This window comes from Eretmochelys imbricata, chromosome 17 (assembly GCF_965152235.1).
Source record: "Eretmochelys imbricata isolate rEreImb1 chromosome 17, rEreImb1.hap1, whole genome shotgun sequence".
Taxonomy (NCBI): Eukaryota; Metazoa; Chordata; order Testudines; family Cheloniidae; genus Eretmochelys; species Eretmochelys imbricata.
In genome coordinates, this window is record NC_135588.1 from 9,551,869 (window position 1) to 9,578,326 (window position 26,458).

The 26,458-nt window shown below is 45.8% G+C and overlaps 1 protein-coding gene across 3 annotated transcripts in view; it reads left to right on the forward strand.

Annotated features, from left to right (window-relative positions):
- KSR1 (kinase suppressor of ras 1) overlaps window positions 1-26,458 on the forward strand; it is a 123,992-nt gene that overhangs the window by 56,691 nt on the left and 40,843 nt on the right. For 2 of the 3 annotated variants that reach the window (XR_013348296.1, XM_077836881.1), the window contains exon 1: window positions 25,650-25,731. Coding sequence is in view for 2 of the 3 variants with exons in the window: in XM_077836881.1 (XP_077693007.1) it covers window positions 25,694-25,731 (38 nt within the window). In the remaining variant the exon portion in view is untranslated. Of the gene's footprint in view, window positions 1-15,796; window positions 15,945-19,375; window positions 19,848-21,926; window positions 21,932-25,649; window positions 25,732-26,458 lie in introns of those variants that run through there. The other variant, XM_077836882.1, reaches the window with a different exon arrangement.

A 26,458-nucleotide genomic window follows, 5' to 3' on the forward strand; every position in this document is an offset into this window, starting at 1 on the left:
CAGGTGGCTCTTGCTCCCACCATCAGAAATACCGGTGCCTTGTGCAGCATTTATTTAAATTGCTTTTTGATCCCAATTCTCCTTTTCCTCGGTTCTGATCCCATTTCATTGCCGAGGGTTATTTGTTTTCTCATGCAGCGGCAGTCGGTTTGGGTAACATTGAGATGCGTTGCACAGGAAATACACAGCAAAGTCTGTCCAGTTTGACTTTTGTGTGGGCTCATGGGAACAAATTGGGAGCTGCAGGTTGTGGGGGGCGGGGGAAGGAAAGACACTCTCTTAAACCAAAGACAGGATTGTACAAATCCTAGTTGGCTTTTTGCCGTTGGTGGTGGTGGTTTTTCATCCTCCTTTTCTCTCTGCTTGGACAATAGCAGTTAATGAAATCTGTTTTAGCTTTAGTTGATAGGCTGGTGGGCCTTTAATGCCTGGGATGTAAACTGTGCAGCGGGTTGCTTGTCTGTTTTGTGATGAGTTGGCTACTAGAAATTGTACACAAATCGTGGGACCATTTCTGTTGGGCTCTGGTTTCATAAGAACTTGTTTTTATAGAACCTGAAATATATCCACATTGGAGCAGAGTGCTTTGAAAACAGTCAGAAGAAGGGTGCTATGCAGGGCTCAGTGTTCTTGTTTATGTAACATCTTTAGGGATGTTTTCCTGTAGTGTTCTAAAGAACACCATGCCTGTGAGTTGCTGGGGAAGAGTAGCTGAGGGAGTCCTCAGGCAGCATGGCCTAATGGATAGGGAGTCAGGAGATATGGATTCTGTGACCTTGGGTGAATCGCTTCCCTTTTCTGTGCCTCCATTTCCTCTTCAGTAAAATGGGGATAATGAGACTGGATTTCCTTTTCTGTGCCTCAGTTTCCCCTTCTGTACAATTGGGATAATGAGACTGGATTTCCTTTTTGTAACACGCTTTGGGAATCATTGATGAAAAGTACCTAGGTAAAACTTTCAAAAGTGCCTACATAACTTTGGCTACAAAGTGCCTAAATCTCCCTTTCTAAAGGGATTAAGGCATTCAGGTCAATTAGATGCTTTAACACTTTTTACCCGGAATCCCACTGATGCTTTTGAGAAATGTACCCTCCGTGCCATAGCTTAGTGACTCGAACAGAGATTGGGACCCCATTGCATCAGGCACTGTATAAGCACATGGCGAGAGAGTGTGTCTGCCCTGAAGAGCGTCTAAACTAAATAGAGAAGACCCAAAGTGTGGGAAGGAAAACAGATGCCCGGAGAGGTGAAGTAACAACCAGGGCACCCAGTAGATTGGCAGAGTGACAGAACCCAGGGTTTTCTGGCTGCCAGCCTGGTGCTGTACCCATTGGACCATACTGTCTCTCCCAAGCAACTAAAGGGCTTGTGCTCCTGTTACATTATGTGAATGCTCAGATGCTCTTGTCAGTTCTAATGCTGCCGGAGCATCCTGGTGACTGTGCTAATCTGTGATGTAGCACTTGGAAAACCAGCCTTCTTTGAAGGCATTTTCAGCTAGTCCACCCCCCACCCCCAAACTCTGATCGGCCTTCTCCAAAAATAAAGCTGCCGTGCAGTGAAGCACAAAAACTCCCGGGCTCTCCTGTCAGAAATAGAGCCCCGGTTCTAATTTTAAAATATTTGCTGACTCCTCCAGTCCAGCGCAAACCCTATTTTTTGCTCACTGACACAGCTCCAGCCATCGAGAGCTTTCAAGCGGCACAGTGTTAGAATTGCTGTCCATCCCCCCCCTCACCCCCGCCGGTGAACGCCTGTATTTAAAACCAGAATAATGTCCGCCTGTCAGATCCTTTAGCTCTGGAAGAGATTACAGTAATAACAATGCACTGTTTATGGCGTTGGGCAACAGCTAAAACTCCTGTGAACATGGATAACAGTGAGCCAGTAATGCTGCGGAGCGTGAGAGGGCTGTTTGGTGCCGGGCTAGCAGACGCTGAGGTAGGTGGAGAATAGAAGCCTCCAATTTTCGCTCTACAATGCACATTTTTGTGAGGGGTAAGTCAGCAAATTTGTAGAAGCCAGTTGCTGTGATTTCTCTTTCTTCCCCTTCCTCCCCCTCCCCCTCTCCCTCCCCCCCAATGGGGTAAGTCAGCTAGTTTGAGGCAGCTCTGCTTTGGGATGGGGCTATTCTGTCTTGGATAATTTTGTGGCAAAAGGCTGAGGAGATATCTGATGGCTAAGTGCTCCGGGGAGGGGCTAGCTTTAGCCAAGCCCATGTGTGGGGAGAGCCGTGTTCTCCAAAGGGTGGAAGATACATACTTCGACAATGAGAATGGACAAAGTGCTAGGAAAACACAGGGGATAATCCTGTCTGGACTGGGAGTTGGTATGGATGGTCCAATGCAGGAGTTCTCAGCTGGGAGTTGTGAACCCCAGGAGGGTGGATCAGGTGTCGGGAGGGGTGTGTGATTGCCCCGCCTTTTGCCTAGCATTAAATGAGGGGTAAATCTCTGCAAAAAGGGAGAGGGTCCTGGGGTAGACAGGCTGAGAATCACTGATCTAATAGGTCTTTTCCAGCTTGAACTTACATGGTTTGGTGGTGGGTTTTTTTTTTAATTTAATTTATTTTTTTTTAATTTTTTTTTGTTTTTTTTTTCATTTAAAAGAAAATGAGTTGTTTTTTTGTTTTTTGTTTTTTTTTTTTTTTTTCTAAAATGGGCCCTACCGTTGGCTTGTTTTCTTTGATGTAAGAAAAATCCTGCAGGATGCTATTTGGTTCACTCCCTGCAATGTTTGTCTCAGACTTAAAGGTAATTGAAGAAGATGGCTGCCTCATTATCTTGTGAGACATGTCTGAACTGGCCCTGCTCTGCCCTAGCAGGGGTTCTAGTCAATCAAGCCTGGAAGTCTGTTTTTAGTGTTGATAACTGGCAGCCTATTGTAGACGGGGTGGTGAGCCTGGCTCTAGAGATCGCATTAAAGCAGCAGTCCCCAAACTTTTCAGAGTCATGTCCCCCACTTGTCCCTGTCTGCCCTCCCAGCTGGGGCCAGGAGCGGGGCTGCAGCTCGGGGGAGGGAGGAAAGGGGGAGAGAAACACAGACTGAACGTTCCTCCGTGCCCCACAGTTTGGGGACCTCTGCATTAAACCAACACGTCTCCCACCGCAGGGCTTCCAGGAGGATCAATGGTATGAAGGGCAGTTCTGCTGGCAGGTCTGATTTGTAACGATTCTGCTTTGGGAATGTCTAGCAATACCATGGTTCTTTTCAATCAGTGTTGGGTTTGCTTGTGAAACATTTAGTTTGTTGCCCATTAAATCTTTATGATCAAGGTAGAGGGCATGGAATTCGACGGGAGCTGTGTTTCCTTTTTAAACCCTCAAGAGGGATTGTACCCGAAGGGATCAGAGCAAGTAGGCTGGCAGGGAAAGAGCCTCGCTCCATCGGTTCATGTTTGTACTAATCCGTGCATGTGTCAGGTTCTTCTGGTTTCTTGCAGCTTCTGTGTGACACTCCCCCCCCCCCCCCCCGGGGGGGGCCTGGCCTGAGGGACATTTTTGGTATCTGAACAGGCTGAGCTGTTAATTTTATCATATGGTGGATGGCTACACATTGCACTCAGCGGGAAGAACAAGTGCACTGAGCAAAGAGTTTGCCTCCATCTCTCTCTGCAGCATTCCCTTCCCTGGAGTGTAGGTCAGGCTGCAGGGAGTGGAGTGGTTCAGACCGATTGTGACCAGTTTGTAACTGACTGTCCTGCCCAGCTGTCTGGGGGTACTGTAGTTTTTTGTGCAGTGTATTTTTAGCTTGGGAGTGGAAAAGCAGCACCGGGAGCTCTCAGTCTCCCCATAAAGACCTTTCATTTGAATGGTGTATTCCTGTTCGGTCTCCAACTTCAAGGCCATATTACAGTTGCCATCCTACCCATCATGGAGAACTGGATGGGACTCCCTTGAGAGCCACCAGCTCTGTAGCCTCAGGGGATTGCTGTGAGGAACATGGGGGAACTACTGCCCTCTCTCCAGGACTCCGTAGCACATGGTTTCCCCACAGGTCAGGACAACTGTGCCATTTGGCAGGAGCTTCCCCACAAGGTCACCACACAGTCCTTGGAAGAACAGACCCTAGCAGCGTGGACTTCTCCACTCAGCTCCCTTCATTCAGCATTAGCTTTGCAGTGGGGAAGATGAAGCAGCTCCTCTATTTACAGCACAAAAAGGTTGCAGTAGGGGTTAAATTCAGTCCAGCACCAAGCACTGGCACATGGCCCAAGTGCCACTTACGGCATCAAGGCACTGGGCAAATTTTAACCCTAAACGAGGCTCCTTCATAAGCAATGTACCTGGCTGATGTTCTCAAGAGGCTGTAGTCAGTCAGCAGGTGAGACCTCCCTTGGCACATCACTAGCTCTCTTCTCCAAAAGGTTGTGAATAGTGGTATGAGACCAAGTGGTATGAGACCGTCTCTCCACTCAGTAATCCCATGCTTTTCCAAACAGAGGGCTGCTGATTGATCCCATCTGCATCCTGTGGGACGGCAGGGCATCACCATGATCAAAGAGAGACTGGCCCAATCTTGACTGTGACAGCACAAGGAATCTGGAGATTTCTTAGCAGGATGCCATATACATATAATGTGGTAACAGCAAGCTTCCCACAGGTTCCTTGTCTGTGACTCCTCCCATGTACAACAGGAGGCCATGTCCACTCCCTCCCCATCATTCCTCACCCTACTGCAATGCTACTTAATCTGAGAACCACAACTGTGCAGTGCTGCAGGCATCCCAAATCCTGAAGTCCATAGGGCTATTATCTACAGGGTCATCTCTTCTACTAGTTCAGTTTGCAATTTGGGCAAGGGCTTTCCACCTCTGTGCACCAAGAATGTCTGTCTGTATAAAAGATTTAGTAGCTGGAGGGGAGTTTGCACTAGACCAAAACCTGGGCAGATCCAGTTTACAGAGTGATCTATGAAACATCGCTTGAGAGGCTTCTAAAATGACTATTAGAATATTGTTTGTTTATTATGTGAACTGACCAGAGAGCTAATACTCTAAGGTCACTCTATTGCCTTTCTCTTTGGGCACTGGAGCAGCCAAGGCAGAATAAAAGCTAATTTCACTGAGACAATCTTCAAAGCACCCTCGCTCACATGCTTTTACTTAGTCACCAGCAGGACTTTAAGCACCTTATGTAATGGGTTTTCTCCTATCGAGCATCTGCTTCTTCACCTAGCCAGCTATCTTCCAGGAATGTATTGATTAAGAAGGGGCATTTGGGGCCTTGACAGATGTCCAGCTTTGTAAAGACTGCGCCCATATGGGAGTGAGGAACAGGTCAGGTCACTTTTGCAGAGCTGGTAGAAGAAACTGTTTTCAGGTTGGGCTTGGAGACACGTTGCATGTGTACATAGAAAGGTGTGTGTGTGTGAGACACATTAATATATTTACTATAGGTTTATCTGCATTAGGGAATTTTTGCAAAAACTATCCCAACATTGTTAACATTTGTATGGATCCATGACATTTTTTCCAACATGTAGGTGGGCCCTGGTCCTGACAGCCAGTGTCCCTGCCAAATAGAGGGGATAGCTTGCTATGAAACACTTAGTCACACAATAAGACAGAGCTGCCTTTTCTAAACCTTTCTTTCATTAGTGCTCATTTTCAAGCATGTACACGGTAGAGTTCACACTCTGTATGTCTGGAATGAAGGTGGGCTTTGTAGAAAAGCCCTTCTCATGGTTCTAAGAAGGGTTTGTTTCCTGGTTTGGGTTTTTTTGTTTTTTAGATCTCTTCTGCTGAATCAAGAACGATGAGTAAGCCTTCACGGTTGCCAGCAGCCTATCTTGCATAGACCTTAATTACTGTAGTATCTGTGCACCCTACAACCATAAATTTATTTATCCTCCTAATACCTTGGTGAGGTAGAGCCGCGCTATTGTCCCTATTGTACAGATTGGGAAGTGAGGCACAGAGAAACTAAGGCTTGCTCAAGGTTACACGGGAAGTGTGACGATACAAAATTACTCAAGATAATTAACTCCAAAGGGATCTCACTAAATTGGGTGACAAAATGACAGATGAAATTCAATGTTGATGATAAATGCAAAGTAAAGCACATTTATATAAAAAATAACGGGGTCTAAATTAACTGTTGCCCCTCAAGAAAGACAACTTGAAGGCATCGTGGCTAGTGCTCTGAAAACATCTGCTCAATGTGCAGTGGCAGTCCAAAGAAGGAAACTATGTTAGGAACCATTAGGAAAAGGATAGATAATGGAACAGAAAGTATCATAATGCCACCATTTAAATCTATGGTATGCCCACCTCTTGAATACTGGGTGCAATTCTGGTCTCCCCCACCTCAAAAAAGATACATGAGAAATGGAAAAGGTACACAGAAGGGCAATGAAAATGATTAGGGGTATGGAACAGCTTCCATTTGAGGGGAGATTAAAAAGGCCAGGACTGTTCAGTTCAGACAGGCTCACAGAGGATAGGTTCATCAATGGCTATAAGCAAAGATGGTCAAGGATGCAACCCCACACTTTGTGTGTCCCTAAACCTTCAACTACCAGAAACTGGGACTGGACAACGGGGGATGGATCACTTGATAACTCCCCTGTTCTGTTCATTCCCTCTGAACCATCTGGCACTGGCCACTATTGGAAGACAGAATCCTGGGCCAGATGGACCATTGGTCTTACCCAGTGTGGCCGTTCTCACAGCCTTAAGTCTGTGGTAAAGCAGGGCATTGAATTTGGCTCTTCCAAGTCATAGGCTAGCACACTCTCCCTCCTCTCTAAGGTATGGGAGCGCTCATGCTTTGATTTGAAACAGAACTACACTCTTGGGTTTATAGCATGTCATGTTGTTGTGGTCCCATATGCCAGCCAGCACATTGCCTGCTGCACGGCAGTGTTTGTGGGGGGGAGGGGGGGGGTACATGAGATTTTGGCCAAGTCCTCTGTGGAAAATTTTCCTTGCAAGAAAAGGGATTCCTTTATCCACACAGAGTATTTGGGGTTGTTTGCTCTGAAGCCTATGGGAGTTTTTCCCAGTGGGGGCAGGGTCTGTCTAGGTTCCTATGCTGCACCCACTGAGGCACTATCAGAACCCAGGTTCTCCTCAGAAAGAGCCATGTGCAGTACGCTGCATGCAAGAAGGGATTGTGTAAACACTGCTTGGGTTTGAACCTGTGTCTCCAGGGGACCTAGCTACTTCAGAACAGCGGTTTCAGTCATGTCTCCCCCTTCGCTAGTTAGCATTTCCCATCTATCGTTCACCCATTCGTCCATCCATACCCCACTCTTCCTATATAAATACCAAGCCCGTGCCACTTGTGCCAACCCTTTTCAACAGAAATGAGAAGAAAGCCGTTTGAACTCTATTGAAGTAGAGAGCAGAAAATTAGCACGTCCGTGCAATTGGTGTGGGGCCTTCTTTAAGGCTCTCCTATCCTGACAGAGAGACAATCTGCGGTATACTCATTCTTTCGCAACAGCCAGAGGGCTGGGTGAGTGGCTCTATCGAGGGCTTGCCTGTCTTAAGGTGACGGAAAAGCAAATGTGTCTGGCAGCTGCTGCTTTCCTTAAACCAGTCACCCAGAGCCTGCTCCTAGATTTGAAGGTCTCTGCTGAGTCTGTAGCTGTGCCTCCAAGGCAGATGGGTGAATTTCAGGGAAATGCCTTGCCTGGTGGGGCTCTACGCTCAGTCCAGTGAACACCCTCTGAGTTGAAAGAGCCCAGCTCCTCTCAGGATTGGACTGTGATGTCTGTATTTGTTTGAGCTGGGTTTCTTTTCATTTTTAAAGTGGCACCGTCCAAAAACGGACCAAAACAAGGCAGGCAGAGTTAAATCCATTGCTGTTTTACCTCCCCCATAATTGCTATGAATCGGGAATAACTCCATTGGTGTTCCATCAGGGTTAGCAAGATCGGGATCGGAACCGTGGCAGTCCCGGTGTTGTGTACTCGTGAGCCAGATGTCGGGTTGCAAAGCGTGTCATGCAGAATCTGCTCTACTAGACTCAACAGCTGAGCGGGAGCGGCCGCAACAACAACTGAGCCTGTTTTTAAAGTGCCAACTTGAACTAGTGACCGGCATGATTATCGCATTGGCCAGGGGGCCAACGGAGAGAAATCGCATCAGGCCAATCTTGCAGGGATCAGGTTGACCAGTTTTATATTAAGCCACCACATATGTGCAGCACATGAGTGGCTGTTTAAAGAAAGCCTCTTATTTTATTTTATTTTTTTCCCCCTTCTGAGGCTTAGTTTCTTTTGTCGCGTGTCCTGGGGACTGGCAGCAGGTTCTGGAAGCCTGTCTGAGCTTTCCCTACTCAAGGTCATTGGGATTGTTTAAATATAATCTCCTTTTCTGGGCTTATACTTCCCTACAACTTGCCATTCTATCCCTCTCTAAAATTAAACTCCTTGGGGCAGGAGAAGGGCGATATCGGACGTCACTTATGGGTTTGGCAAGGCAGCTGCTTTGGGTCCCAGGTCCATGGTGTCACAGCACACATCTGCAGGTAGAAGCCCAGCCTGCTGTGCCAGCTGCCAAATGCACCCTGAAGGCAGCGTCAGCCCTGAAGACTTTCTCGCTATTTGCTCCTAGCTCCATAGCCTCATGGCGGAAGAGGAGGCTTTTAAAGTCTTCAGGACCTTGCCATCTGCTGGACAAAACACGGGGCTGATGACTGCACCAGCTGCTGCTGCAGCCACTGAGACTGTTAGTACAGCCCGCCCCAAGATCGTGAGATTTGCTTGACACTCTCACGATTTTTAAAATCAATAACATTTGGAGGTTTTATTACCAGCCTTTCGGTTTCTGGACCTTTAGGGGTGCACCGCGGTCACGTTTTTAGGCTTTATCTCTGCAGTCACGAGGGCCAGAAAGGGAAGCGCATTGCGCTGGGAACTGCGGCTCGAAGAACCACAGCAGATCTCATGAGACTTGAGATGAAATTCCACCCTGGCATTTGGCCAGCATTTTCAAGGGGAGCAAGCTCAGCACCTGAATCTACAGGCGTTCCCAGTTCTCCGTGCAGATGAAACGGGATTTGGGTGCAGTCGCCACTGGGAATGAGCTACGGGCATTGTGGGGCGACAGATGCTGCTACACAGTACCATACCCACTCATCAAACGTTGGCAAGTGCCAGCCTTCCTCAGATGCGGTATTAGGAGCTCATGCTGGCTATCCTGTGGAGATGAGCTGTCCCCGCTCTGACTCTCTCTCTGCTCTGTTTGTAGTCTGTCGGGAACCCAGTCAGGATGCCATTCCAGATACCTGCTCATAGTAGGGTTTGCGGCTTAGCCCTTTTCTCTGATAGAAAGTTGTACTGCTTTTACTGGGTTGATACAGTTGAAGCCACGCAGTCCCCTAGGGTGAATGCAGTTATGTCAGTATGAAAGTCCTTTAGACTGGTATAGTTTATCGGGTATGAGAAGGGGAAATGTGATACTCGTACAGGGTGCCTTTATGTGGGTATGACTGCATCCAAGGTAGGGCTTGGCCTACTCAGTGGAGCACAAGACAGGGATTCGGCAGATCTGGCTCTGCCACTGGCCTGCTGGGTGACCTGGGGCAAGTCATCTCTTCCCCGCCCTGGCTCTGTGCCTCAGTTTCCCTATATATAAAAGGGGACTCCTTTGTAAAGTGCTTTGAGATCTACTGAAGAAAAGCACTAGATAAGAGGTAAGTATTAATTTAGTTACCAGTTTAACTAGGTTTGTTTGTGGATTGAGGGTGTTGATGCCATTTTAATGGTTTTATTTTTATTTCTGCCTTTATACCAGTACAAAACCTGTGTCGACGAGGCCTATCTTTGCTAAGCAGTATGCACATCCCCACCCCCAGCAGGGACTGGAGCATTAATAAATACCCCAGTACCATTTCAGCCCGCTCCTGTGGGGTGCGGATAGAGGGTTGGCAGCGTTGTCTGACCCAGCCGTGATCCTGCTCAAAAGAGGGAGAAGAGCAAGCACCAAGTTATGGGGTCTGCTCATTTCTGAGAGCAAGAGCCGCACATGAGTGTCCTGTGAGCTAGCGAAGAAGTGGGTAGCGTTTGTACCTTCTCCTCAAATCCTTGCCAACCTCCCTTAAAAGTTTGCCAACTCTGAGGAACCTTTGCTGAGAGCATGTTGTCATTTGGCGGTGACTGGCAGCGCTCCGACTGCATCAGGAGCTAGCCTGGACTGGCAGGGTCTAGCTGACTAAACAGGTGTCTCCCACGTCTGACATCTGTGATTATAATTTTTTTAGTTCATTTTGCTGCCTCTTAACTCGCCAGCTGAAGCGTAGGAAATAAACTCCCCATATCTGGCCTCTCTGGCAGCTCCCAAACAACACACTCTCAAGTGGCCCCTGGTGCTGTAGCAGACTCAAACCAGTGCAAAGTACTGGTGTTTCCACAACAGAGATTAAAAATCAGCATCCAAGATTCAGCAGCCATGTAGTCTGGACACTGAGTTCTCTGCTGAACCTTCAAAGCCTCCTCCCACAGGAGGAGGAAAACGTCTTTGGATGCCGCTCAAACCCAAAGCGGGGAAAACTGAGGGATTGTGGAAAGGCAGCATGTGTAAACATCTGAGAGTAGCTGAGGTTTGTTTATGAAACAGGGATTCATCAGAAAGGCTGCAGCAAATCCGACCGTTGGCTCAACAAGTGCCCAGCTTCCTGCGGTGATTTGTCTGGTGCCTCCTCGGAGACCAGCATAATGCCGCTCCCTGCCCAGTAACTCACTTGCCCAATTGTGCTTCAGAGCTGTGCATGGGGCGAGGTGTTCCGAGTGGTTTGTGCCGTCTTGCTGCAATCCCAATGTCGTGTATATTCACAGGGCCAGGTTGTCAAAAGCACTTAGCCCCAAGCAGCTCCCCTCTGGCGTGGATGGCCAGATCTTCAGACGAGCTCGGCACCCAATCTGCTGCTTGCTTCTGATCCTCTGGTCCTTATTTAGTAAGTGGTAGCCAAGCTGTCTTGCAAACTCAGCCTCAACTGTGGGTCCTGAGCTCTTCTGGAGACCCTGGCTTTAGAGCTTATAAGGCCCAGCCCCACAAGCCTGGAGTGGGAGTTGAGGGTGCTCAGCACCTCGGGCAGCATACTGCACCTTGCAGGATCAGGGTCCCAATTGCTTTAGTTACTAACCCTTGGCTAAAAGACGTCTGCTCTTGGCTAAGGCTGTGAGCCAGACACCGAGCAAGAGTGTACTGGACTTCTGGTCCGCCACCAGACAATGTGGGAAGAGCAGAAATGTGCATGGGGGTGTGTGTACAGCTTTTCAATGCAACACATAACAGATGGGTGAACCTGTGTAATCTGCTGTGCCAGCTTTAACAGCCCTTACCGGCGTGCTGGTGGCTGGAGGCACAGTTCTCACAGGCAAGGATGTGTGAGCGTCTGGTGCCGAACAGAATTCCAGAACGCGCTGTGACTCTTCCCTCTGTGTGTGGCTTGCAGCCTGAGGTAGTATTCAGCATTCGTTTATGCCAGCGCGCCTCTTCCTATCTTCTGCTCCTATTTGTGCAGCCACATGTTCCATCATTAAACCAAACTCCCGGTGTACCTGTCTCTGTGACAGAGACTTCACTTCCTCATTGTCCTGGAGTAGAGCCTACCTTTCTTGCCACTGCACTCTCATCCAGGGATAATAGTGTAAAATCTACCATCCGTCGCCTAGAAAAGAAGGCATACTCACATCCCTTCTCCTGTCCCACTTCTCTGTGTGCACACAGGGCCAGACTCTGCTCTCATTTAGCACTGGTGCAAATACAGAATTGCTTCAGTAGAGTTGTTCCTCCTTTATACAGGTGTAACTGAGAACCATATTCAGTCCACGGACCTGATCATGAAGTATCCCTGCTCTTTTTATCTGTTCGTTCCAGAGTGTGTGATAAAGATCGGAAGTCCCTTCTTATTGTTGCTTGACAGATGGGTTAACTAAGGCATTTGTCCAAAGGCACACACTCTATGGCGGAGTCCTGGATGAGAAACCAGGGCCCCTGACTCCCAGCCCAGTGCTCCAACCATCACACCACAGCACACCTCCATTTGTAGTTGCAATTTTAAACCCGAGGTTAATGGAGTCAGCGGAGACTGAGATGCTTTGCTTTCTCAGGGCAAATGTAATCTGTTACATATTTCAGCTATTAGAAATTAAAATCAGTAATAGATTACTGATTACCTTTGCATCATGCGTGGAACAGCATGGGGCAGTGTGCGCACAATGACTTTGGCTTACATTCTGATCTGGAATGACAGGATTGCCAAGAGGAGTAGCTAAGTAATTTAGGTTGCTTTCCTGCCTGAAAAGTAATTGATTGTCTCCTTTTCTTTTCTTTTCTTTTTTTTTTTAAAGTGACGTGAATGCAGTCTCTATCGCTTTAATTACACACATAATGAGAATATCTAAACTTGCATTAGAAGCGATAGAAAATTATAAGGGACATAAGCCCTCGTGTTTCAGGGCAAAATAAAATAAAAAAAATAGGCTAGACAAATTCAGACTGGAAATAAGGTGTACACTTTTAACAGTGAGTAATTAACCATTGGAACAATTTACCAAAGATTGTGGTGGATTCTCCATCACTGGCCATTTTGAAATCAAGATGGGATGTTTTTTTTCCAAAAGATCTGCTCTAGGAATTATTTTGGGGGAAGTTCTGTGGCCTGTGCTATATAGGAGGTGAGAGCAGATAATCATAATGGTCCTTTCTGGCCTTGGACTCTATAGAAAGTCAACCACTAACTGGTAAGGGTTAGGAGGAAACTTTCCCCAAGTGTCAGATTATGGCATGATTGCCCATTACAGGGTTTCTTTCATCTTCTGAAGATAACTACCTATATTGTAGAGCTGACCCTTGTACACATTCTGGGCAGAGATGCATCTCTGAACATCTAGGGGGGTGTATTGGACTGGGAGTTTGGATGTGGCCGGGGAAGTAATGAATCTACTATGGTAGGTGTGGGCTTAGATTCTGCCGGCCAATTCTGCTGGCCATATGCCTGCAGAACGCCATAGGCTTCCATGGGAATTGTGCCAAAGACAAGCAGACTTTGGCCCCATGTTGTTCCTGTTTTCAGATGATCTGTTGGTGTGTGATCTTTCCTAAAAAGCAGCAGATCTGTATATTGTAACACTTGTGACATACGAGTTCCTGAGAATAAAATATTAGCAAAACCGATGTGTTTGCATTTCCTTTGAAATTTTGACATCTTGGAATTCTCCGCCACGTTTTCCTCTCCTCTTCTTCTCTTCTCCCGCAGTTCTTGTGATTCCCTAAGCTTTGAACCCATTGTCGGACGGAAGACTGCCCCACGGCATGTCATGGTTTCATTTAGATGAAAAATCCACATCCCGGAGAGAGTTAGCTATGCTGACCTAAGTCCCAGTGTAGAGCGTGCTAGGTCGATGGAAGAATGCCTCTCAGAGAGGTGAGTTACCTATGCCAGTGGGAGAACCCCTCTTCTCAGCGTAGGAACTGTCTACACTGAAGTGGTGCAGCTTGTGGCATTTTTAAGGGTAGATAATAATAATTTTACGATATATTTGTGTGCACTGGTGGCATCTGTAGTGTCTGGCTACAAATCCCCCAAGCGCATACATTCTCATTGTTTGTTTTTTTGCTTACGGTCTTGGTGCCTCCTACTTTCGATCTGACCAAAAATCATTTGAGAAAACCAGCTCTTTTTATTCTGTACTGTGCCTTTAAATTGCCAGACATTGGCTTGAGGCAGCTGCAGTTTTGCATTCTGCTCAGACCCAGCATGTTACAGAAGAATGTCACTGTGTTTTTTTTCTTAGAGACCTTACTTTTGTCCTTTCTTGATTCATTAGTTTCCCTTTAATCTAATGTAAATATGATTTTAAACTGGAAGTACAGAATGGCTCTGTGTCTTGGGGGTAGGGCGCGAAGAGAATTTAACACAAACCTCGGATGTTTGTTTGGGTCTCAGTTTGCAGTCCTGCCAATCCCAAGCATTGAGAAATCATCCATCAGGCATATGATGAGACTGCATTTAAAAAAAATAAGCTTTAAAAAACTTTATACATTTCTGGTTCTTACACCGTTTTTGGCTTAGTTTTTGAGCCTTTAGGACTCATGTTTTCAAGCTATTTTCCTCACAAATGAGGGTGTGAAACTTTTTCTTTTCTTTTTTTCTTTAAATCAAAGTTGTAATTGTCCTGTAATCCTGTGGCTCCAGGAACTGCGAGGCCTTTAAGAAAAAGAACGACATGTCGCAAGACTTGTGGTAAAATCACGAGGGTTGGTAATCGTGATTGTTGTGAGCAAAAGTTTCAGGGGAATTCTTGTATATCTCAGCCTGTTATCCCATAACCTGTACTCCTTATTATTCTTCTATTGTTTGTAAGCAGGGCCGTCCGTAGGATTTATGGGACCCTACGCGGTATTATTAAACTGGTGCCCCTATGCTCGATGGCAGTGCGGGCTCGTAGCTTGTAGTTTGGTTCTCCACTTGTAAGGTAACTCCCTTCTCTTCACGTGTCAGTATATCTGTGCCTGTGTCTGTAATTTTCACTCCATGCATCTGAAGAAGTGGGGCCTTTTAAATCCTAAAAATCTATGCAAGGATTTTTTTTAGAGATGTGACTTTATCATCTTCAGCAGCACACTAATGAAATATTTTTAAAGCAAATTTTAAAGTAAGGTCCTGTTGTAGATTAACATGTTCTGAGTAAATATTACAGTAATGCACAACTGTTTTTGTCAGTGAATTCAGAAACTGACAGTATATATCTGGGGTTGGCAAATGCCCATTAAATGGCTTCTTTACCACTTGAATGGCTCTTTAACAGCTTCAGTGTTGTGCTAATAGGTCTGGCAGGCTGGAAGGCTTTTTCACTTTTAAGTTACTAGATCCCCTCTGGAGGAAGACTCGCCAGGCTGCAGCAGCTAGCTGCGGAAGCCTGCAGGAAGGGTTAGAACAGGGATCCGAAGAGGCAGGAGGGTGGACACTAAGACTCAGGAGTGCCCCAAATTTTAGGGTGCCCTACACGGCCGAGTATGCTGCATATGCCCAAGGACGGCCCTGTTTGTAAGTCTGTGCTGGAAACCGAGGGATGTTGTAAAAACAGAACTTGACTTATGTTCAGGAAATACCAAATCACTTCAAGCTTCCTAGCGTGCTATATCTTTTGTGTCTACCTCTTTTGAGCCTTTTCCCATATTTTTTTGGCTTCAGTGGGTTGTTCTGTGTGTAAAGTGCGGCACAAATATGTTCCTTGGAAAGATTGTGGCTAGGGCTAGTTGAAAATTCTATACTGGAGCTTATTTTGAAAAGGAAAAACTGGAGTTTTGGGGTGTGTGTGTGTGATGTCTGCTTTCCTCTATTTTTTGCCGAATTTTTTTTCATCAGAAAACTTCCAGCTGCAAACTTTTTTCCCCCTCCTTTTTCACTTTCCACGCTTTTGGGTTTTTTTTGACTGAAAAATGAAACTTCCTCTGAAAATTTTTGACAATGATTTGTTTGTTCGTTAAATTTTTCCACAGCGGGGGAAACCTGCTTTCCGAATAGCTCTAATTCTGGCACAACAAGCCTTCGTTACTAACGGGAGAGTGAGTGTAACAGGCTGATGATGCACCATACATCTGCCTACTCACAGCTTAGCGAGAGAGGCTTTCAGACAAGCTTGGGGGAGCAGCTGTTAGGCATGGTTGACTGAAGTATGCTGTGCAGTCATGACTGACCCAGGGATCCTTGAGAGAGAGTCACAGCTGAAATGAGTGAATCATGAGTCAGATCCTAGACAACAAGGTGGCAGCTCTACCGGAAATGCTCCGAAACAAATAAAGAATGGTCATTTTTTCTCTTCCTCTTTTCTCTGCAGAGAATCCCAGAGGAGCTAACCCTAGATGTCTTACTGGATATGAATGAGTCCAAGGTGAAAGAAACCATGAAGAAATGTGGGGCCAGTGATGAGGAGTGTTCCAGACTCAATGGGGCTCTCACCTGTTTAAGGAAGGTGACCGAATCAGGTATCGTTTTCCTTGCTGTTTGATGGGATTAGTGGCTAATTAGACAGTCATCCCCCCAACTCCATCTTGCTTCATTTTTGCTTAGTCTAAAAATCTTCTGGCAGAATAAGCCCAAGAGATTCTCCAGCGACATTTAAGGGCCAAGTTTGCCCTTGGATGCACATGAGGTTCATGTGATTGAAATTATCAAGAGCTGCGTACCCATCAGAGGACAGGAAATGGCTCTCGAGGTGCATTCGGTTCTGGAAAGGACTCTATAAATGGCCCCTTCTAACTCAGTAGACCTGCTCAGAGTCCAGTTTGCTGACTGTGCTAAAAAATTGACTTCTGTTTAAAACTGTAGTGACAACGCACTGCTTTGGCATTTGAAGCTGGAGTAGGGTGACCAGATGTCCTGATATTATGGGCTTTGCTTATAGATATGGCCCTACCAAATTCACAGTTCCTTGTTGGTCACTTTCCCGGTCATAGGATTTAAAAAATCATAAATGTCATGATTTCAGCTATTTGAATCTGAAATTTCACAGTGTTGTAATTGTAGGGTCCTGACCCAACAGGAGGTGTGTGTGTGTGTGTGTGTGTGTGTGCAAGGTTATTGTAGGGGAGGGTTGCGATACTGCTACCCTTACTTCTGTGCTGCTGCTGGCGGGCTGGGTGCCCAGTCAACAGCCGCCGCTCTCCGGCTGCCCAGCTCTGAAGTCAGTGCAGAAGTAAGGGTGGCTATACCATGACCCCTCCCGTCCCAATAACCTTGTGACCCCCTGCAGCTCTGTTTTGGGTCAGAACCCCCAATTTGAGAAACACTGGTCTCCCCGGTGAAATCTGTCTAGTATAGGGGTAAAAGCACACAAAAGTCCAGATTTCACGATGAGAGACCAGATGTCATGGTCCATGATGCCTTTTTCATGGACATGAATTTGGTAGGGCCCTACGTATATATGCAACTATACCCCCCCACACACACCCTCAAAAAAAAGTATCCCGATTTTTCATACTTGCTGTCTCGTCACCCTAAACTATCTCACTCATTAACAACAGAATCATTAGCAGAGTTGCAATTACAGATCTGTATTGCTGATGGTGCAATAGCCAGAAAAAAACCTAGCATGTCTCTCAGATTGTAAGAGTGGTGGAGGGGGGAATGTGAAATAAGCATCTTTCCGCAAACTGATTGGATCTGGTTTCAAGTCACTCAGAGCTAGTGAAAAGAACAGGAGGACTTGTGGCACCTTAGAGACTAACCAATTTATTTGAGCATAAGCTTTTGTGAGCTACAGTTGGTGAACTCTGGAAAAAAACAAAAAACAAAAACAAACAAAGCCCCTTCCTAGAAAAGTGCTGCTCTTAAAGGCACAGGATGCCGTAGGTTTATGGAAACCTGGGAGTGTTACTTGCAGCAAACCATCCTTATCTGCGTCAGATCTTTCTTTGTAGCAGTTACTGCTCTGTCATTGGAAGGTGTCATTTCCTGTTGGTAATCTGACAGTTCGTACCTCTGGCAAATCTAAGGACCTGCAAACTGAAAAGTTAGCAAAGAACTTGACTTCGTTTCGTTTTCTTTTCTTTTTTTTTTTTTTTCCTCCTTCTAATCTTTCCATCTTTAGTTGTCAAGTATTTTCCATCCATACAGTGGCAAACCAGCCATCGCCTCTAGCTCAGGACACGTGTTGCTATTTCCTGTAAGCAATGGCATCTGACCCAAAGTTCTAATTATTATGTTACCATTTGGTATGAGATGTAGCTGTTAAAGCAGAAGACAAAGAGCCGGGACTCTTCATTTCTGTTCCCAGTTCTTCCACTGACTGGCTAGTGTTACTTAAGCCAAGATTCGTAATGTCTTTGGCCCCGATCCATCCATCATTAAGGGGGGACGGATAGCTCAGTGGTTTGACCATTGGCCTGCTAAACCCAGGGTTGCGAGTTCAATCCTTCAGGGGGCCATTTAGGGATCTGGGGGAAAAATTGGGGATTGGCCCTGCTTTGAGCAGGGGGTTGGACTAGATGACCTCCTGAGGTCCCTTCCAACCCTGATAGTCTATGATTCTAAGTCATTAAAGTTCAGCACATGCTTAAGGTGTGTGAGTTGTTGTCCCGTTGACTTCAGTGGGATGTCTCACTTGCGTAAAGTTAAGCCTGTGTGTAAGTGTTTAGATGGATGTGGGTCTTATCCAATGTTCCTTCTCATTTTTGACAGGCCGTGTGCACAAAAAATTTCTTCGGTGCAAACGATTGTGCTTCTGTACAAATTTTTGTGCGCGCGGTGTTCCACCGTGTGTGTGAGGTTTAGGATCTGTGTGTGTGCGCACACGCACACAGCTTAGAGGGAACATGGTCTTCTCCATCAAATGAGGCTGTGAGTGGTGAATGCTTGCCTGCCTCATAAGGGTGTGCTTGAATGTAATGGAGGTCTTTGGATGTGAGGCGTTAGGGAAGGGAGCGCTACTCCTTCCACGATCATACTGCAGGGGAAGCTGGACAGGTTCACTTCCCCCACCCAGCATAAGCCAGCAGGTTATGTAACACTGATGAAACGAAAATACTAGATTGTGTCTAAATGCTGGAATTTGAGGATGAGTGCTATCTCTGTGGCAGAGGCAGCTGTGTCTTGATACTCCAGGGTGTCTGGTGTGGGGTAAGCTACAGGCAGTGGCTAAGCGCTGGTGATGTATGGGGACAAGTGAGAGGCGGAGAAGTTTTGAATACAATTTTTGTGGTTTGCAACTTTTTTTTTCCAGCCATAAATGGGGGTGGGAAGTTGTATTCTTGATGGACTCACCCCATTAATACACATTTCTGTCTCTCTCTATTGTCATAAGGCCAGCTTTATCAAGGCATGTAAAGATGCAGATAGGTGCCTAGTGAATGTTACAGAAGTTGCCGAAGTGAATTAATCTTTCCATGTTTAGGTTGTCAAGTATTTTCCGATGAAGTGAGCTGTAGTTCACGAAAGCTTATGCTCAAATAGATTTGTTAGTCTCTAAGGTGTCACAAGTCCTCCTTTTCTTTTTAAGTGAATTAGGTGTCTAATCGCCATAGACTTTCAATGCGAGTTGGACACCTAACTGACTTACCTCCCACGAACAGTCTCTGGCAGTTAGGAACCTAAGGCAGGTAAGCACTTCTTTAAATCCCACCAGGCGCCTCTCTGCATCTCGGGTACCTAAATACCTTTATACATCTAGCCCCAAGCCAGTCATGCACCCTATCGGAGGAAGGAGGTTTATTTCGGTTTTGAAGCTCATGGCTACAATTGGGAAAAGGGAACGGTTTCTGTTGCAGTCATTTGAAGGAAATTTTAGCTGGTGGTTTAAGACTCTGAGGAGTTGAAACAATGGCCTGGCCAGATGCCAAGGGAAAAACCTCCTGTTGTCCTTAAGCCGCACTGTGCTGGTTTTCTGTCCATTGCTAACACTGATATTGTCGGTGAGCAGGTGGGGAGTTAAAAGAAGATCTGTTGTGGAATCCTTCTGATGCACGCCAAGAGAGCAGCTCTGCACACCCTGCAGAACCCTCCTGTCTGCCAGGGCCCACGTGGACTCCTGGCATGCTGCATCTTTCAAAGGGCAACAGCCAGCAGGTACGCTCTGTTTCCGTGTCTGCTCTGCCTTCTTCGGATTCTCTTGCCTCGAGCCAAGGACCGTCTAGCTATCCAGACCACTTCCTGGAACCGTTAGCCTTCCCCACCCACAGCGGGCGAGTAGTATTTAGGACTCCTCACACCATCACCATCACACCGCCGACGACACCTCAGTTAAAGAGGCGGCACAAATTGAAACCTCCACGGACTCCGCCTCCGCCTTGCCGGAAGGTCTTTCAGCTGCTACCAAACTTTCCAACGCTCACAAGAAGCAAGTCCCATGAATCACAGCTGGGCAACAGGATAGATGAAGTTCCTCCTCTAAAGTAAGCACTGGAGTTTCCATCCTCCTTCTTCTGGGGGGGGGTGGAGGGGTGGGAGTTGTGTTTTACACATGGGGCTCTTCCTTTCTTTCTTTGGCTGCATGTATCATTCCAATTCCCATATCTCCGATCCCAGTGTAACCAGGAAGTCTTGTCTTGGAGGTTACCCAGACCTGTTATAAAGTGAAAAAGACCATATGTTCTAAAGAAGTCTCGCTGATGAAATTGACATATGCTTGATACAAACGCTGTGCAACTCTTACACTAGTAAGAAAAGGAGTACGAGCGGCACCTTCGAGACTAACCAATTTATTTGAGCATAAGCTTTCGTGAGCTACAGCTCACTTCATCGCATGCTCACGAAAGCTTATGCTCAAATAAATTGTAGTCTTTAAGGTGCCACGAGTACTCCTTTTCTTTTTGCGAATACAGACTAACACGGCTGCTACTCTGAAACCCGTCTTACACTAATGCTCTCCATCCTGTGCACGAGGTTAACAGTACAGTAGGCCCAACCCACAACACCGTGTACTGCTGTCTCATCCGCTCTCAAACTAAGCTGGGTTGGATCAACATCAGTTCTGGTGTGGATCCAGATTTTGCATAAGGTGATGTTTGGTTGTGGTGCAGAATCCATATTGATGGATGCCCTAGTACAACGTTAATTGGCTTTTGTAGCTATGATGTCTTTCAGATCACACGTGATATAGGGGTTTGGATTACTTGCTGTTACTGAGGATATCAACACTTTTTTTTTTTTTTTTATGCAAGAACATTTCTGCCAAATTCCATATACAGCAACTATGTACACAGTTTAGCGGGCTATTGTGTCTTCCACTCCTTGTCCGAAATTGTGTTTTAAGTGTTGCTGTGGCTTTTAAACAGCTGCATCTCAGTGATACACAAAACTATATAGAGATCTTCTTTTTTTTTTTTTAAATCCGTTTAGGACTTTTGATATGCTTTGTAGATATTTTGGGATGAAAGGTGTTCTGTTAATGCAGCATTTGCTTATTTATGCAAATGAGCATGAAACAACCATCCCACAAAGTCTGAACGCCCCCCGGAGTTTTGGGGACGCTTGGATCAGGAACCAAACTTTGCAGCTGGCACCAAACCAGTACCACTTAGCTAAACCCTCCATCCCTTTGAAGGAGTTCAGAGCTGAGACCTATTGTCCAGCTGGGACCTGGCTTTACTGAAGGCTTTTACGAAGGAGTTGGCTATGAGCTGCTATAGAGGTCAGTAAGGAAGTTGCATCCTCTTATATAAAGGGAGGGAAGGAAGGAAAGTTAGCTTTGTTAGTTATGGTTACTGGTGCATATGAAAGAGTTCAGTACAAAACCATGTGTGACCATGTGATAAACTCTGCGTAGCTTTTATATGCAAGTGCAAATGAAGTGTGTATTGACCCCCACACACTGTTGGGGCCTCTAACGACAGCAAGTATGCAGGTTGATTTTTGTTTGTTTAGCAATGGGTGAGAGGTATTTCCTTGAATTGAAAAGATCTGTAGCCAGCTACAGCTTTGCTTTAAATCTAGCGGTGAAATCCTGGTCTCATTGAAGTAAATGATAAAACTATTGACTTCAGGGGAGCCCAATGTAGCACTTCATTGTTGCGGAGACTGTAATGGACCAAAAAGGCCGCCTTCATCCTCCATATGCCTTTGTACAGCTCTGTGCACTCTGTTTTTGGCATGGAATGCATAAATGATAGAATTTACAGCTGGGATTTTCAACAGAGCCTCAGGGATTTAGGCATCAAAATCATATAGGTGCCTAGATCCATTAAGCTCCTTTGACAATCCCTGTCTATGACTAACATCCACGTATGCATAGTATGTATGTGTAAGGGGATCTTGCACTCTGTCCAGTGAATTTTATCATTCACGCGCAAAGAGAATGTGCAAAATATTGTGTACGCCGGTGCAAAGATGCCTGTGCCAAAAACAGAGGCCATGTTTTGAAAATAGAGTCTTAAAGGTTGTAATAAAGACCTTTGCATTTAAGGGAGGAGTTTAGATCGTCTGTCACGTGATTACTTGTGTTGAAAATGGTTTTCTTTCTTTTTGTCTTCCAGGTTTGGTAAGAAGCAGATTTTTGGGGGGCAGTCTTCACATCCTTGCCTGTGGGGGAAAGAACGTCTTGTCTTTGTGTCTCCAGTGTGGTCCTCCTTTTATGCTACCTTTTTGGAAGGCCTCGGTGTAGAGCGGTTAACATCAGCAGGCGTTTTGCTTGCAGGAGAGATGCAGGCGCAGTCCTTATTCGTTAACATGAGCTCTTCAGATGAATAGAGCAACAGAAAGAAATGCTGATACTGTAGGGTTTGGACCAGCGTTGAAGGTGTTCTGTTTTTAAATTTCCCCTGTCATTCCAGACTCCTGGTGTCAACATCTGTTGGTATTTAAAAGCTCTAATTTCATAATTGTCCATTCAGCATCCGCACGTACCCTTGCCAGATCCTTCTACTTAGTGTAATGTTTCTTAAATTTCATGTAGCCTTGGCTTGAGGGATCATGCAATGCCTGTATTTGCAACATGGGGCTTTCTGAGTAAGTAGCCAATTTAATCCTCACTTAAGGCTCAGCTGTGCAAGGTGCAGAGCACTCTGGCTCTGAACCAGCAAAGCACTTGGGTCTATGCTTAGCTTTAAGCATACGAATAGTCCCATTGGAGTCCATAGCTTAAAATTGAGCATGTGGTGAGGTGCTTTTTGGCATCAGGATGAGCGCTCGGCAGCTTGCAGGATCAAGCTGCAGCCCTTTATCAGGGTACTTACTGTCCCAACCCGCTGTTCAGTTCAGCGACATGCTGTGGCATGACAGCAGTGGTCGGACCATACAGGTCTGTTTCATGAACCACTGCCTTCGTCATGAAGCTAACCTAGAAAACCACTTGTCCTTTTAAAACTCTTTAGTCTTCCTGTAAAAAATAAAATAAAACTAAGGAGATTTTCATGTGCAATATATGGCCTGGTAAGCATTTAAAAAGCATGGCTGGTTTAAAACACAGTCCTAGCAGTTACTTTCCCAAAAAGAAATTAACCTGAAATGGTTGGAAATGTAAACATCCCCCTCGTGGAGAACTCCTATAGAAACCAGTAGAGTTCTGTAGCTATTTTGATAGGATTGTGTAGAGATTACTTTACTTTAGAACCTATGGAATGGAACAGAAAATGAGTTGTTGGTTTTTTTTTTTAGGTCTTTTTAGCTATTCTGTTTAAAGGTCCTCACTCTCTATTAACTTGTGTAGGATTTTAAAAAAAAAAACAACCCATAGAAAGATCACTTTCTCTTACATTCAGTAAGAATTTTCTTTGAGTTTATATGTCCTAACCAAAGTTCCGAGCCTTTAGTTCAAAAACACTAGGCTTTGGTTGACCATCTCATTACATCTGTTGTATGCAAGCTGTCATTTGTCCACCAGGGGCACCCGCTTGTAAGCTCCCAGCCATCACCTCTCTTGGACGGAGACCCTCCTCTTTCCCTCCTGACTGGCTTGTTTTCCATGCTGCCCAGTTCCCTGCCTATGCTGTGTTATTCCCAGCAAGCCAGACTGCCTAAACAGGCCAGCATCTGCATTTTGCTCTCTCTCCAGAGACTACAAACAGCGTAATTGCCCCCAGTTGCAAGCTACCGCACAGCTCTCTCTAAACAAGAACCTTTATTCTTAAGGTGAAAGCATTACAGAGAACACGAAAACCAATACAAGAACCACCTCACATGCTAATGAGTTTACCAGAAATCATCCCGAACTCCATCTAGGGCTCTGGTAGAAATCAGTGCTTCAGTCCCCACCAAGGGGTTTTCTGTGGTTACAAGTTCATACCAGCTTTAGCTCAGAACAGGCATCCCCATGCACAGGTCACTTTCCTTTGTGCAACCTGGCTCTTTGGTCTACAGATTCCAGGGATAGGTAATCAGTAGACAGTGGTCCCTTCCTCAGGGCATAGCTTCGAAAGACTGGGTTTTTGCAGAACCTGGAGAGTGGGGGGAGGAATTTGCATTCACCTCCCCTTAGCTGTTTCCCAGGAAATCCACTTCACATGTATTATCCCAAACGACCATTCTTATCTGCTACTTTGTTCAGTGCAGTCCTTTGATCAACCAGGCCCACAATTATTTAATACAGTGGACTCCAAAGATACTTGCACTTAATTCAGTGTGGGTTTTCAAGGCTATCACAGGAAATAATTGCCATATCAGTCACGCAAGCTGCTGCTGCTTTTTATAAAATTGTTGACATCAGTCAAGCATTGTCTGTGATGTTGGAGAATGTAGGTGCCTTGGACTGTCGACACAGCCCGCAGCAAGCCTCCCAGCCTGGAACAATAGACGTGGGCTAGTACTCTTAAAGACAGCTGTGTCTGCAGCGCTCTGGAGTTGTGGCTGGAGCTTGGGCTGTATATTTTTAGAACGCTAGCACTAGTGTGAGCCCTGCAACCCAAATCTCTGGACCCAGGCTTATGGCTGCCAGCTGTGTTAGACGTACAGTGGAACATTTCAGTGAGGCCTTAATTAAAAAAAGGATCTGGTGCCACCTAGGGACCACATGAGAGACTGATGCTAGTGGGAACTGTGCACACAGACCTGGGCCTGTCCGTGTTGTATGACTATATAGTGTCGGGTTTTCCAGTATGTTAATATTTAACATATAGCCTTATTTGGAGGCAGCATTGCCTACTAGATAGAGTGCTGGACTGGGACTTCGGGAGACCTGGCGGCTTTTCCCAGCTCTGCCACTGGCCAACTGAGTGACCTTGGGCAAGGCACTTCACCTCTGTGCCTCAGTGTCCCGAACTGCAGAATGGGGATAATGATTCCAACCTCCTCTGTAAAGTTCTTAGTGATCTATTGATGAAAAGCCTATATAAGAGCTCGGTATTAGTCGAAGTTAAACCATTATTTGGTGGTCCCCTTCCAGATCAAAGCTGCCCTCCTAAGCAGGCATTTGAAGTTAATTGAAAATTGAGAACCTGCACGGTTTTTTTTTTCCCCCTTCAAAATCTGTTTTAAAGTAACATTTTCTTGCTAATATGGGGCTAGAATTGTGTAAGCTTTACTGCTGTTGGAGTCTCAGTAAGGCTGCTCATGTGAGTAAGTGCTCCTCAGCATGAGTAAGCATTGCCCAAAATCTAGCGATTAGTATTGAAAGGGACAGGAAGTCCTTTCAGCCTCATGTCTGACTTGCCTTAACATTTCCCACCAGCCTGTTGTTGCTTAAACAGTCCGCCACTGATCCAAATGTTTGTTAGCAGTGTCTGATGTGGCCTCCTTTAGGGGATGCTGCATTTGCAGGCTGGGTGGACTTTTCCCATCTCTAACCATGATCCTGAAATAATAATTAATAAATGAATAGGGAAAAACAAATCTATAAATCCACATGCCCTTATTAAATGGAGAGCGAGGAACCAGCCACAGCTTATGCTGGGTCCATACCATGAAGAGAGCATCTCCTGTGGCTCTGTAGCAACCAGTGAACTATTCCCATGTGTGCTACCATAATGAGTGACCCTGGGGCGTAAGGCCAAGGGCATTAGGTTCTCGACTCCCGTTAAATTTCAGTGGGTGTTGGGTGCCTGACCCAGGTGCAGGGGAAGGAGCGCTAGAGGCATGTTACCGATCTCTTTTGGAAACACACATGTATTTGGGCTCCCTTGGTGCGATTTGCTGTTTGTTGTTCCCTTAGAAATGAGATTTTCATGTGCAAATTTCACTTCAGATTTCTAAAATGGTCACAAACTGTGGGCATTAACTTTTAATTTATTTATTTTTATTTATTTATTTATTTATTTTTATTTTAAATCTAATTTGTTCCCCATCAGATTTCCCCCAGGGATCCCCTCAGATGGTACGAAGAGACATTGGCATATCCGTAACACACAGGTAAACACCAACACAAAATACAGCAGGAGCCGCAAAGGAAATGAAATGGATGTTGCTGTAATCAGAACCATCACATTTTAGTGCAGTGTATAGCTGACTGCTCTGAGACAGAATTTTAAGGTGCCTTGGGTGCCTCCTTTGGGAAGTTTAGCCTTGACTTTGCATTTCCTGGATTGCTATTTGCTCTAACTCTAATGTCCTTAAAAGGCATTACACATTAGAACTATTGATGGGTCTCTGCAACCTTCCCTTCCCTCTTACAAAGTTGTTCATTTGGGATCCTGCCAATGTCTTGCTTATTTCTATTGCAGTGGTGCCGGAGAGCCCCTGCCATGAACCATGACCCAGTTGTGCACGGGGCTGCACAAACAGAACAAAGATAGTTCCTGTCCCAGAGAGCTTGCAGACCAAAAGGAAGGTCTTGGTCTTAAAATGGGAGGAGCACATTAGCCCCTCCCCTACTTTCCTCCTCCCCTGCCGTGCTCCCTCCAAAAAAACCCCAACAACTAACCAAGAGGGAGTATGTTTAGCAGTAACTATTGTCCCAAACAGTAATACAGGTTTTATGTATGTTTGCTCTGCTGTCCTGCTAGAAAGGAAAAAAAGTTAATCATAACTTAGGCTACAATTCCAGTTTGCAAAACTGCACTGAAAAATGGCAAAAATCTCCTTCTGGGAGTTGAACACCAGCGTGTGTGTGTGCGTACTGGTTCTTCCTGACAAACAA